Source organism: Carya illinoinensis, chromosome 15 (genome assembly GCF_018687715.1).
Source record: "Carya illinoinensis cultivar Pawnee chromosome 15, C.illinoinensisPawnee_v1, whole genome shotgun sequence".
Classification (NCBI taxonomy): Eukaryota; Viridiplantae; Streptophyta; class Magnoliopsida; order Fagales; family Juglandaceae; genus Carya; species Carya illinoinensis.
In genome coordinates this window covers 2,233,044-2,247,455 of record NC_056766.1, presented here as the reverse complement: position 1 = coordinate 2,247,455, position 14,412 = coordinate 2,233,044, and the positions used below count along the sequence as shown (strand labels likewise).

The 14,412-nt window shown below is 34.4% G+C and overlaps 1 protein-coding gene and 1 long non-coding RNA gene across 2 annotated transcripts; both read left to right on the top strand.

Moving 5' to 3' along the window:
• The first annotated feature begins 6,177 nt into the window (after window positions 1–6,177).
• On the top strand, window positions 6,178–8,497 carry LOC122295847. Its single transcript, XR_006238293.1, has 2 exons — window positions 6,178–6,506; window positions 8,158–8,497. It is a non-coding gene; the product is annotated as an uncharacterized LOC122295847 (long non-coding RNA).
• Window positions 8,498–10,543: 2,046 nt separating this feature from the next.
• LOC122296052 (UPF0496 protein At1g20180-like) lies at window positions 10,544–14,329 on the top strand. The gene is made up of 2 exons (XM_043105439.1): window positions 10,544–10,627; window positions 13,114–14,329. The coding sequence occupies exons 1-2, from the start codon at window positions 10,544–10,546 to the stop codon at window positions 14,197–14,199; spliced, it is 1,170 nt and encodes a 389-aa protein (XP_042961373.1). The 3' UTR covers window positions 14,200–14,329.
• Window positions 14,330–14,412: the final 83 nt, after the last annotated feature.

Here is a 14,412-nt window from a genome sequence, read left to right as displayed (position 1 = left end):
TAAATGCATTATTTTGAATGATCATGATTGTAATATTTGTTTTATTGCTTTTAGAAGTAACAATGTTTATACAATCGATTTTGATGAAATTATTTCACAAGATGCAATTTGTTTTTCAGCTCAAAATGAAACTAGTTGGTTATGGCATAGAAGACTAGGTCATGCCAACATGGAACTTATTTCCAAATTTTCAAAAAACGATCTTGTGAGAGGTTTACCAAAAACATATTTTCTTAAAGACAAAATTTGTGATGCATGCCAATTTGGTAAACAAACAAAAACTTCTTTTAAAACCAAGAAATATATTTCTATTACTAGACCATTGCAACTGATACACATGGATCTTTTTGGACCAAATAGAGTTGCAAATCTATGAGGAAAATATTATGCATTTGTTATTGTTGATGATTTCTCTAGATATACTTGGGTCATCTTTCTTACTCATAAAAATGAGGCACATAATGCATTTACCAAGTTATGCAAGAGAATTCAAAATGAAAATGGCTATACTATTTCAAGTATCCGAAGTGATAGAGAAAAAGAGTTTGTTAATAAAAATATTGAAACATTTTGTAATGAAAACGGTTTTGTGCATAATTTTTCTGCTCCTCGAACTCCTCAACAAAATGGGGTAGTAGAAAGGAAAAATAGATCTCTTCAAGAGATGGCAAGAACAATGCTCAATGAGAATAACTTGCCTAGTTATTTTTGGGCCGAAGCGGTAAGTACTGCATGTTATGTTATAAATAGAATTATGTTAAGGTCTAAATTAGATAAAACCACCTATGAGCTTTGGAATGAGAAAAAGCCCAACATTGGTTACTTTCATGTATTTGGATGCAAATGTTTTATTTTGAACGACAAGGATAATTTAGGCAAGTTTGATGCAAAATCTGATGAAGGTATCTTTATCGGGTATTCTACTAATAGTAAAGCTTATAGAGTATTTAATAAAAAGATTTTGACTGTACAAGAATCTATGCATGTAGTATTTGATGAATCTAATTCTCCATTCTTCAATAAATCTATTGATGAAGAAACAGGAGGTATAAATAACACGGAAAGTCTCAATCTCAACAAATAGAAAACAATAGAGGAAGTTCAACATGGAGCCATCAGGAAAGATCATCAAAATTTAATACAAGATGCAACCAAACAGTAAAAATTTGTGAAAGATCATTTAGTGGAACAAATTTTGAGAGAACCTTCACAAGGTATAAGTACTCGATCATCTCTTAGAAATATTTGCAATCATACTACTTTTCTATCTCAAATTGAACCCAAAAATATTGATGACACACTTTTTGATGAATTTTGGATTTTAGCTATGCAAGAAGAGTTGAATCAATTTGAAAGAAATGATGTTTGGACACTTGTTCCTAAACTCAAAAATCATACTATTATTGGAACAAAATGAGTTTTTAGAAATAAGAAATATGAGTCCGGAGTCATTACTAGAAATAAGGCTCGACTTGTAGCCCAAGGTTTTAATCAAGAAGAAGGAATCGATTATGATGAGACATATGCACCAGTCACAAGACATATGCTTGTTATAAAGATTTCAAACTTTTTCAAATGGATGTTAAAAGTGCTTTCTTAAATGGTTTTATAAATGAAGAGGTATATGTTGAGCAACCTCCAGGTTTTAAAAATCATATTTCCCTAAATCATGTTTTCAAATTCACAAAAACACTATATGGACTTAAACAAGCTCCTAGAGCTTGGTACGAGAGACTCAGTGGTTTCTTGATTGAAAAAGGTTTTTCAAGAGGAAAAATCGACACAACTCTTTTCATTAAATATGAAAATGATGATATTCTTTTGATTCATATTTATGTTGATGATATAATATTCGGTGCTACTAATGAAAATATGTGTCAAGTTTTTGCTAAGACTATGCAGGAAGAATTTGAGATGAACATGATGGGAGAACTTACATTCTTTCTCGGATTGCAAATTAAGCAAGCAAAAAGTGGGACATTCATCAACCAATCAAAATATATTAAGGAATTACTGAAGAAGTTTGGGATGGAAAATGCTAAGGAAATTGGAACACCAATGAGACCATCAACTAAACTTGATAAAAATGAATCCGATAAGCCAGTTGACTCGAAGATATATCGAAGTATGATTGGTAGCTTATTATATTTAACAGCCAGTAGACCAGATATTATGTTTAGTGTGTGCTTATGTACACGCTTTTACTCATCTCCAAACGAATCACATTTAATTGCAGTTAAGCGCATTCTTAGATATTTTAGTGGTATAATTAACCTCAGGTTATGGTACCCTAAGCACACATATTTCGATCTAATCAGCTACACAGATGCAGATTATGCTGGCTGTAAAATAGATCGAAAAAGCACTAGTGGAGCATGCCATTTCTTAGGTCATGCACTAGTTTCCTGGTTTAGTAAAAAATAAAATTATGTTGCACTATCTACTGCTGAGACAGAATATATTGTTGCGGGTAGTTGTGCTCAAGTTCTCTACATGAAGTAACAACTTGAAGATTTTAAACTCATATATAATCACATTCCAATCAAATGTGATAATACAAGTGTTATAAATCTTTCAAAGAACCTAATACAACATTCTAGAACTAAGCATATTGAAATAAGATATCATTTTCTTCGAGATCATGTGCAGAAAGACGATATAATACTAGAGTTCACAAACACACGATTAGTTAGCAGATATTTTCACAAAACCTTTACCAGAAGATAGATTATGTATGATCAGAAGAGAAATAGGTATGATGCATGCTATGAATATCTCTTAAAAGATAGATTAGAGTCAATAAAAATAGAGATAGATTTTTTAAATACTTTTACATAAAATTGAGATTCTTAATCTCATGTTTGATACGCTCATTCTCTTCATACAATATCATGTCATTCTTATCCATGAGAACCGGCAAACGAAATGAAAAATCTAATAAAGATTTCAACTGTTTATTCTTCTGCCGAATGATTCATTCCCCTATGTGAGACTCTTGAACAATTCGTTGAAGTACAATAATTTGTTCTTTGAATTTTTCAACTTCATGATTTTTGGCTTGTAGCCGCTTGGAAAAAGTAACAATAGAGGAAGAGTAGCGAGTCTCAAGACTCACCAAGTCATAAATAGCATCAAAATCTGACTTATTAGTCAGATTATTATTTTTTTGTTGCAACATGGCATCAATGGTAGCTGCAGAAAGAACAGGAGGTTGAGATGCAGAATGCCTCATGGATGGATTTAGAAAAATGTTAGAAGAATGAGCCATTGAAAATAGAATAGAAGGCTTAAAATGAAAATGTTGAAAGAATGCAAATGAGTTATAGAGATGAGAAGAAAACTTGATGCAAATTGGATGAACTTTAAGACTGATTTTATAGAGATAGCATAAAGAACCAGACGAGCTATCATCCAAATCAAAGAGCAATGTGATTTTTTTTTCCCGATCAGTGAAAATGACATTTTTTAGAAACTCAGAACCTTCAATCTCGTTTGTCAACAACATCAGGCAATTTTTTTCAAATTTCCAGCCACACTTGTCGAGTCATGGACGGATCTAATTTTTTTTCAACTATCTACAGTTTCTACTAACGTACCGTTTTCTTCAGTACATTTACTTGTTACGGATCCTTTTTAATGATGCCAAAAGGGGGAGAAGTGTTAAAATAGAATATTAATATTGTTTGAATTGCTAAAATTTTAATATATGTTTGGAATTATATTTATACTTTTGCTTGAAAAACTAACGCACATTTTTAGGGGGAGCTTAAGTATTAATACAAGTTTCAGATTCTATTAAGTATTTGTCATCATAAAAAAGGGGGAGATTGTTGAACCCAAGGTTTCAAGTTTTGTGTAATTATATATCTACACATGAATTTTGATGATAACAAATGAATTCAAAGAATAAAGGAGTCTCAACCTCAAGTTATCTACACAATGGAGTCAAGCACATCAAGGAATCAAGTATGAGCAAGAATGGAACAAGTTCATATTAAAGTGATAGAATAATGTTATAAATCTCTTAAAAATTTGAAATTAGGATTAAGGCTCAAAATTAATATTTTATCATAAAACATTAAAATACATTTTCCACATGTGTATGAATATTTTTGAAAATTAAATTTGAAAATTTTGAAAGATGATTGATTGTCATCTTTTACATGTGCATGCCTTGATTAAAGGGTTGAACTTTGATAATAATATCTACAAAAATTAACTCAAGATATTTTTGTCCAAAATATCCATAAAATTTAGTTCAAGATATTTTTATCCAATAATATCTACAGTTTTGAACAGATGTTTCGTCCGAAAATATGAAAAAGTGTTATTACGTCATAAAACCTTATATGACCATCCGAGTCTAATGTCACAAACAATAATACATTTTGACAATTCTAACTATCTCCAATAATCAAAAACACACTTCTAATACCATAATGAGTAATAACACTAACTATGTAGTTAGACTAAAACTTATATGATTAATGGATTTGTGAAAACTTATAAAGTCTTCACGAGATTTCTAAAATCAATAGAAATTCCACAACTGAATTTCTAACGGGCTGTTACAAGATTGCTGATGCCTTGTCCCGAAAAATGGAAGCTATATGCTATTACTGCACCAGCTAACACTTGGCTGGAACAACTCAGAACTAGTTATGCTACAGATCCCAAACTGCAGCAGATTATTAAAAAGCTAGAACAAGGAAGTCTTGCATCCCAAAATTATACACAAAGGGATGGATTATTATTTCACAAAGGAAGATTGTACATTCCAGCCTCAAAGGAGTTGAGAGAACAAATTCTTCATTTGCTGCACAGTAGCCCACAAGGAGGACACTCAGGATTTCACAAGACTCTCCATAGAGCTAAGTCTGAGTTTTATTGGAAAGGAATGAGGAAGGAGGTCAGAAGATTTATCAAGGAATGTGATATATGTCAGCAAAACAAGTCTGAGAATATCCACCCGACTGGATTGCTGCAACCATTGCCAATTCCTACTAAGGTATGGACTGATATTTCTCTTGATTTTATTGAAGGATTACCGAAGTCTGAAAGCTACAGTGTTATTATGGTGGTAGTGGATCGGCTGTCTAATTATGCTCACTTTATTCTTATTTCTCATCCGTACACTGCCTCAAAGATTGCTCAGGTGTTCCTAATCAATATTTTTAAATTACATGGACTGCCTAATTCTATTGTTACCGATAGAGATCCTACTTTTACGAGTACATTTTGGAAGGAGCTCTTTAAGTTGCAGGGAGCCACTTTGAAATTTTCATCGGCTTATCATCCTCAAACGGATGGCCAGACAGAAAGTGTCAACAAAATGGTTGAGCAATATCTTAGGTGTTTCTCAAGAGACAAGCCAAAAGGATGGGTTAAATGGCTTCCGTTGGCGGAGTGGTGGTACAACACCAACATTCATGCCTCTACCAAATTATCCCCTTTTGAATCTGTCTATGGCTACCGACCCCCAAAATTAATTCCTTATACGCCAGGAACCACACAACTCCAAGAAGTAGAAAATACCTTGAAGTCTAGAGACGAAATCATCCGCATCCTTTGTGCAAATCTGCAGTTGGCACAAGACAGAATGAAAAAATTCGCAGATATTAAGAGGACTGAGAGAAGCTTCAATATTGGAGATTGGGTTTACCTTCGATTACAACCGTACAAGCAGCAATCGGTGGTGCAAAGAAGGAATTTAAAATTATCTCCAAGATTTTATGGTCCATATCGTGTGCTGGAAAAAATCGACACTGTTGCTTATCGGCTTGAGCTCCCTCCTGAGGCAAAAATACATCCGGTGTTTCACGTATCTTGCTTAAAGGAGAAGTTGGGAGAAAGGCACCAGCTGGTTGTTACTCTTCCACCGACAGACAAGGATGGAATTATCCGACCAGAACCAGAAGAAATATTACACAGGAGGTTGAAGAAGAAAAAAAATCATGCGGTGACCGAAGTACTGGTGAAATGGAAGGGGCTCGGTAAAGATGAATCATCTTGGGTGGAATATTCTACCTTAGTCAACGAATTTCCAAACCTTGTGGACAAGGTCATTTAATTGGGGGGGGGGGGGGGCAATGTCATGTGCACATGGGGCCCAGTTGTTGGTTGTTTATTATTTAATTTGTTGGTTGCTTATTATTTAATCTATTAGAGTCAGGTCCAGTTGAGTTGTTAGTTTAATTATTTGAGTCCAATAATTGTATGTGGGCATCAGGTTAAGACTTGTTCTTAATCCGTTGATTCATAGCCAAGTATTTTGGCTTAAGAATAGGTCTTCCGGTTGGGTTGTTAACTGAATATCAGTGTCGTGGTTATGCTATTTTTATGGGTTGAGTCCGTGTAATTGGGACAGTTGTTATTTCCAGTTGTATTTAAGTATTTCAAGTTAATGAGAAAAGTATCAAAACAATTGCAATCAGTGAGTATTGGAGGTTGTGGATTTCCTCGAATTAAACCAACTTTTTCCTTTCTAAGCCTCAACCTGACAGAAAGTGAGTGACCTCTCTCTCTCTCTCTCTCTCTCTCTCTCTCTCTCTCTCTCTCTCTCTCTCTCTATGTTTGGTTCCTGAGAAAACGGAGCGAGAAAGTGGAAGTTTTAACAAATATTTTTGTTTTATACTAAACTGGGTGGAGGGTTTTCATTTTCTCGGATTCGCATTTTGTGGAAAAATGCATTTGAGTTTTGAGTTTCTTTCTTATATCTCTACTTGTTTGTAGCGAAATGGAGCCCTAGTGTTAATCGTCAGTTCTTATTTGGTTACCGTACAATAAGTCACTTGTTTTTCTTTTTCCTTCTAATTTACTCGATTCCTTGGCCACATTTTTCTTATAATGAGGACATTTTGTCTCTAAATTCCAATATTGTGTTGTTCGAGTTTATAAATTAGATGTTGCAGATCCTCCTGTTGAGAAAATTTTGGGGGGTTTGGTTGATAGAGGTAAATGCCTGATTTTTTTAATTTAAGGATATTTTTTTAATTTATTGATTTGGGTCTGTTTTGATGACAATGTTTAAATGAAGGAATCTATGAGGAATATATTTGTGGGTTAGATATGGATTTATAGAATCTTTGAGGAATAGTTTTATGTGTTAGATCTGGGTTTATAGAATCTTTGAGGAGTATATATATATGTTTTATGGAATATGGATACATGGGCTTGTTTGTTTGCTTTGTAGAGGTGTATAGAGAATGCACCCTTGTGTCTGTAGCATGTGTATAGCTTTAGATAGTAGAGCATAGATTTTTGTTTCTTTTACTTGCAGTGTTGTGTCTGTCTTTGTGGTTATTTTTATTTCTTGGTGTGGATTGGGTATTTCTGGAGCAGATTATACCTACCCACGAGAGATATTGGTGACATTCAGTGTTTGTTTAGATAGATGTTATGTGCTTGCTTCTCATTCTTTGTGCCCAGAATGTAGATGGATCTTATATAATAGTTTTGGAAAGAGAGGGAGGTTAGTTTTGAAATTTTTACTGATGTTCTGAGGTCTGGAGTGGTGGAATCAAGAGCTTTTCTAAAGAAATCCTCCTACTACTTTTGGTGGGGTCTGCGTAATCTGAGGTTAGTAATATATAATCCTTAAACTAAATTCACAGTTAGTTATAGATAGCAAGATTGACCACATTGTCAGGCTTCAGCTAATGCTTTAGAGCTGAAGGCATTTTTAACTTGTACCTTACCTTTTTTGTTTCCTCAATTCTCTTGGGCAAAACCTGTCAACAAGCACATATGTTTGAGAGATAGCCTTTGCTGTTTTCATAGCCATATCTGGATTGGTCTTGTTCTCGTTACTTATTGGTAATATGCAAGTTGTTCTTTGGTCCTCGGGATTCTCTTAGCAAGCTACTGTCGTAGCATCTTGAGATGATTATATTCAAATATTTTGAATTTTGTGCACATGCACCTCATCTAGACCTTCTAACTGATAGGCTTATAGAAAATCATACCACATTTTATTCATCACATGTCAAACATGCATTATACTTCTTTGGTATCCAATTAATACCTCTTAGGTATGTTTATTCTCAACAAGTCTGCAGTTCTATTTTAACCTACTAACTGACATATTGCCAACAGAAACTTGAATTGGGTTTGTTCTTCACAATTCCATCCACTCACTCAATTGAAAATTTTCTGCAGAACCCACAATAGTTTTAGAATGGAATAAGCTGCTATATGATCAACTTTTCTTGTGCTGCATATAGAAATATCTGCAATCCACAACAGTGAGAGTAGAAGAAATGAGAGTGAGAAAGACTGATGCAGAACAGTGGATGTTTCAACGTATGCACCCTGATAACTTAAGAGAGGAGGTCAGACGATATGAACAATACAAATGGTAGGAACTAGAGGGGTCACACGAATATAGTCCTACCATTAGATATGTAATTTTCATATATTGTAATTTTATATTTTGTAATATAATGTATAAATACCAAATAATGTAATATGTAAGGAATTGCATTATGTGTTGCATGCATTTTACATGATGAATATTGATTTTTTTTTAATGCATGATAATTCGATGTTTCTAACTTTAGTTATTTTTTTACATAAAATTTAGTTTCCCATTTTGATATATTTTATTATTATGTACAATGTTCAACATGACTTTAACAAAATTTAATTATATTTTGACTTTATATATTAAAAAAATTATGCTTTTCAATATTTTTTGTTGAAAAAATTGTGGTAGAATATTGGCTTTTAGATTAAAAAATATATATATCCCTTTCAAGTTGAAATTCAAGTTTTCTACATTATCATTTTCTTGAAAAAATAATATGCGTTTATGTTATTTAAAAAAAAGAAAATCGGGTTGATTTCGGAACTTAGATTTTCAAATTGTAAAAATTTTGATTCATCTAAGTTTCAATTCGGATCACAACCCAGACTAACCTGGTCTATAACCTAATTTGAATTTTAAATCTAAATTCCAGATCAAGTTATCCGTATTCCTGATCCGATATCCGGTTGAACACGCCTGCATGACATCCCAATATGATCCATGCAGATCATGATCATGTCAAAAGATGACAAGTACTCTCTCTCAATAAAAATGGCACTAGCTAGCTAGGCCTGTTCATCCGGGTTCCGACCTGGGAATCCGGGTCAACCCAAACCGGAACCCGGATTTCAAATCCGGGCCAGAACCCGGACCGGGTTAGTCCGGGTCATAAACGGGCCGGAACCCGGATGAATCCGGATTTTTCAAAACCCGGATTCCGGGTTCCGGATTAAACCCGGTTTTTTTTTTTTTTAATAACTCCATACAAAAGCCTAAATGTATCCAATATTTTCACATATAACTCAGATTTTTTTTTATAAAAAATAAATAAATTTGATTGTGCACTTTAGAGATTGAAAAATATCACTCCTACATAAAAATTCCACTTAATTTGCCTCCCAATAAAAATGCATGTCAAACCAAAAAAAATTCCAATATTCATCTATGCAAATATGCATGCATTACAATACAATCCACTACATATTATATTATTTGTTATTTATACAATACATTACGAAATACTAAATTACAATATATGAATTACAAAATCAGTGATTTAATTTCCACAACAAATAGCAACTTCAAAGAGATTGGCCTCAAAGTGATCCTGCAAAATATAAAATAGAATGAAAATGGCATTTTAGTCTTCCCAGTTTGTAACTACTCAAACATTCTCATCAAAACAATAAAACAGAGAGTTTCTATCGTTGATTACCAGTAATGGAGTGGACAGTGGTCATGAGGCCCTCAACAATACCGAATCTATCGTTGATTACCTGTCATGAGATATATTTCAGAATCAAAATATCTTCATGTTTTATTTATCTCGTTTGTCGATGGTTAATTTCCTTTTTCATAATGGTACAACAACAACCAAGTACAAAAACTACCTTTGCCACTGGAGCAAGACAGTTGGTGGTGCAGCTAACATTGGAGACAATGTCAAGTTCTGGCTTGTAATCCTTCTCATTGACACCCACAACGAACATGGGAGCATCCTTACTAGGGGCATAAATGATTACCTTCTTTGCACCACCCTAAACTAACGTAGAATTAAACGCAAGTTAGTAGACAAAACATGGGCACAATTTTGAGCAACAGATTAATGAAAGTAAAAAGTATTTATACACAAAATTGTTTAGTGCTCATTAATTTCAATTCCAAAACAGAAATCAAGAACTGATTAGCATCCTAAGTTCCATTTTTCTTCAACACAGAGAACCAAAACTTCATTTTCCACAACAATAAGAGAATAAGAGAGAAGAACTTCAACAAAAAAATAACGAGTAGACAATTAAACAAAAATATAACCACAGATCCAAAGAGCAGTGTATAGTTCAAAATGATGATGCGTGGACTTAAAAGAAGATAACTATTCATCTATATTCAGCTTACCAGTTTATCTCTAATGGAAAAAGCAAAATTGCCCTGAAAGTACAAGACTTTTGGTACTTCAAACTAGTTCTGGTTTTTTACAGGAAAATATATGCAATATGTGATTGATAAAGGTGGTGATCTATGGCCTCCTTCCTCAGAGTCAGACCTGGTTTAGGCTTAGCTAATCTAGAAGCAGCAAAGCTTAGACACCACCCCACTACTCGGGTTTGTTGTGGAGTATGCTATCTTTGAGCAGGGCAGCAGAAAGCCAAAAACGATACCCACGGCTCTAGCATTTTGCAACTAAACAGATCTAAACATCTACATAGCAACAAACCCAATCTTCTAGTGCTTAGAAAAATGTTTATTTTTCGTTTGTTCAACTAAACAGATCTAACCCATAAAAATACTCCTCAAACCTTCAAAAAATTTTCATCGAAACAAACCAAAAATCAACAAAGAGAGAAGAAAGAAAACATACCCAAACCCGATAGCAGAGAGGGAGATAGAGCAGATGAGAGAGATTTCGGTAGGGGTTAGGGCATAGCAGAGAGAGAGAGAGAGAGAGAGAGAGAGAGAGAGAGAGAGAGCATATGAGAGAAGGTGAATCGGGCTCCATAGGGCATCGCCGCATCGCAGAGATCGAGAGAGCAGAGAAGATAGGGCATCGCCGTGCGGCCTGGGGGGTGCTAGGGCATCACGCGTTAAGGGTTGCTTTTATATTAAACCCGGGTACCGGTTTTAAATCCGGTACCCAGGTTTCAAAACCGTATCCGGGCCGGATAGACCCGGATTTAAAGATGTGGATACCGGCCCAGATTTATTCCGGGCCGGAACCCGTAACCGGAATCCGGTTTTCCCGGATTCCGGACTGGGCCGGATTTATCCGGCCCATATGAACAGCCCTATAGCTAGCTATCATGAGTTTGTGACGTACGTGAACCTGTTTGACTCGAAAGTACTACGATGACAGCTTGATGATCATGCGCGGGGGCCGTCACCATCAATTTTCATTAAAAAAATAAAAACAAAAAGAAAAAACAAAACTATGGTACTTCTATAAACGGTCGTGGCTTAATCCAATTTTGATTATAAATCATAATTCTCATCCCAAATAATTTTTAATAAATAATTATTTTTTTTGTAAATATAAATATTCATGCTCTTTATTTATTTAATAAAAAATTTATTTATAGTTACTTTTGTCTATTACTATTAACTAATTAACGTAAAGCTTGCTTGCTTGGAGGGAAAAAATAGATAGAATAAAGCTAGCTTATCCATTTAAGTATAACGCTTATTATTTTTTATTTAATAATTAAAGAAATAATTTTTAGCATATTAGTATATTTTTTTTATTTTTAAAAAATATTTAAATATATTAAAAAAATAAAATAAAAAAATAAAATTTTCAAATTAGCCTAGCGGTGCTCAAATGGATATATATAGAACCTGATCTTGGTTTACGTACGGTTAATGTGCATGCAGGAAGCTTCTAAGTTATACTACTCAGTAAGGACAAGGTATATAACTACCAAATGCAATAAAGGTCCCAAAAAGAGGAGGCTCTTCAGCAAATTCAGCCTTAAAGTTTTCAAACAAATTATAATTGATTGCATGGTGAAGTAAATTCTGATAATCTTATATCTTCTGATCATGATTTGTCTAGATCTCTCCTGATGAGATTAGTATATAGAGAAATGATATTTATAGTCGTGATTGTGCAAACGACGTGCAGTCGTTTTGAAAAAAATGAATTAATATGGGATCCATATAAAAAAAATACTAACTTTTTAATTGTGAACCCCACTCTTTTTCAAAACGATTACATGACGTTTGCAATTCCAAGACTGTATGTAGCATTGCACTAATATATTACCCACAAAAATAACGTAAAGAACCATCCCTCTTTTTAGAGGGCTTCATAAAAGAAGGGAAAAAACATGCCAATTGCAACCGATTGCCAAGGAAGTTGAATAGCTATTACCACCTCATGAAATGATCAATGATTCTCATGTATTCTAAGGTGGTTTTATAAGGAATCCAAGTTTGATATAAAAAAACTTAGTACTCAGTTCAGAATATTTAAAGCTATTTAGGTGCTGTCCCTTCTCGATCTCAGCCCAAGAACGTACATACTGCAATTATAAGTTGGTTCTTAGAATATTGTCTTGATCATGATCAGGATGTGGGCAAAGTCTAGAGCAGCTTCAAAGATCAAGAAAGGTATGTTTTTATATGTCCTTTCATTTCTTCTGGCTACTAATCATGATCGATCATGCACCAGATTAACATGTTTTTTGGTTGAATTCATGTTCAATTTGCATGTGTTTGCATTTCAAGTAACTCTTCCCTGTTTTCAATCATTCTGGCCTCTTTCGTTCTTGCTAATAATTAGTCTTTCTTTTTCTATGTCTGATAATTAATCTCGTACGTGCTTGGCCCCACATGTCCATATATATATGCCCTCCCAAAGTCTATGTGTTTGGTACTTGAAAATTGTTATTTTTCATCATTTTGACTATGATCATTACTTTACAGTGATGATTAAAAAGACGAGGAATAATCATTTTTCTTACTAATTTGGTAATTGAATACATATATAGATTAACATCCTAAACTAGTACTGTTGCTTTATCAAATAATTTAAGATGCTATGTCGTCATGTGTAGTCGGGTTACATTAGTTATCTATATATCTTTATTTTTTAGATAATTTTACATTTCTTGACATTTTGGGTACTTTCATCAGATGGCAAGGAACAGAGAGATGCCCACAAGAACTTAAATGTCGACGAGGAGTACCTTAGTGCATTAAGAACCAAATCCTATGGTGAATTCTTCACTAAAGCTCAATTTGTGGTAAACCAACCATACTTTCCATCATATGAATGCCACCATGAATTCTCCGAAGTTCTTCTCGAACCAGGTCAAGATCAAACGATAATGGCTGTTCTTGATTCTGCAATTCTTTCAAAGATACCTGAACTAAAAGGCCTTATGCTCATGTACTTTGACATCAGTGCTGAGGCTTCAAACATCTGCAGCCACCTCCTCAAAAGCATCAACTCTGTCCAATCTAACTACCAGTTCATCCAAAGTGCACTTGATACCTTTGATGATAATTACCCTCCCGAGCAACTCAAACTGATTATTTCAGAGCTAAAGGCGTTCAGCATCCTAAACAACCCGTTTTCCAATCCTGAAAAGCATGATTTTAAGCAGATAAACGACAAGTACTCATCCGTGCTGCACCACCTGAAGACAATGAGAAAAAAGGTGGCAAGAAAACTCAAGCTGATAAAGTGTTTCAAGAAGGCATTTGGGATATGCATAACCGCAGCCGGTGGCTTGATAGCAGTTGCAACCATTGTTCTGGCATTGCACATTCTTGCCGCACTGCTCCTGGCCGGGCCTGCACTTTTCATCAGCTTCCCCATGAAGCGCCCAAAGAAGATCAAGATGTCGAGCTTTGGATTCTTAAGAAGTGGGATTCTCAGCAAAGTGAGGGAGCAGATTGATGTAGCAGCAAAGGGAACGTATATTTTGAACAGGAGTTTGGACACAGTGAGTAGACTTGTGGCTAGACTTCATGACGAGGTTGAACACAAGAAATCAATGATAGAGTTCTTTTTGGAGAGGAGAGACGATACATTTTCTTTGCAAGTAGTAAAGGAGATTAAGAAGAGTGATGTAGGGTTCAGGAAGCAAGTGCAGGAGCTTGAAGAGCATATATATTTGTCACTCGTAACCATTAACAGGGCTAGAGCCTTGGTTATTAAGGAGATGACCTCATGATCTTGTACAGAGAAAAGGGTTCTTAATTACCATATTTGGGTCTGTACAGAGTTATACATAGATCATCTTGTATATATCTTGAAAACTGTATTAGCCATTGAATTTTCAGAAACTTTTTGGTTGTCTTTTATGTAAATTTAAGCTCTAGTATGTAATGACAAACAGATTCTTGTTTCTCTAAAGTCAAAAAGACGTTTGCATACGTTAAGAAGG

Bases quoted from the DNA above. Each gene is read 5' to 3' on its own strand.
- LOC122296052 (XM_043105439.1), top strand. From the start codon at position 10,544: ATGGCCTCCTTCCTCAGAGTCAGACCTGGTTTAGGCTTAGCTAATCTA. The intron at 10,628-13,113 runs GTTTGTTGTGGA...TTTATTTTTTAG, and splicing joins GACACCACCCCACTACTCGG to ATAATTTTACATTTCTTGAC.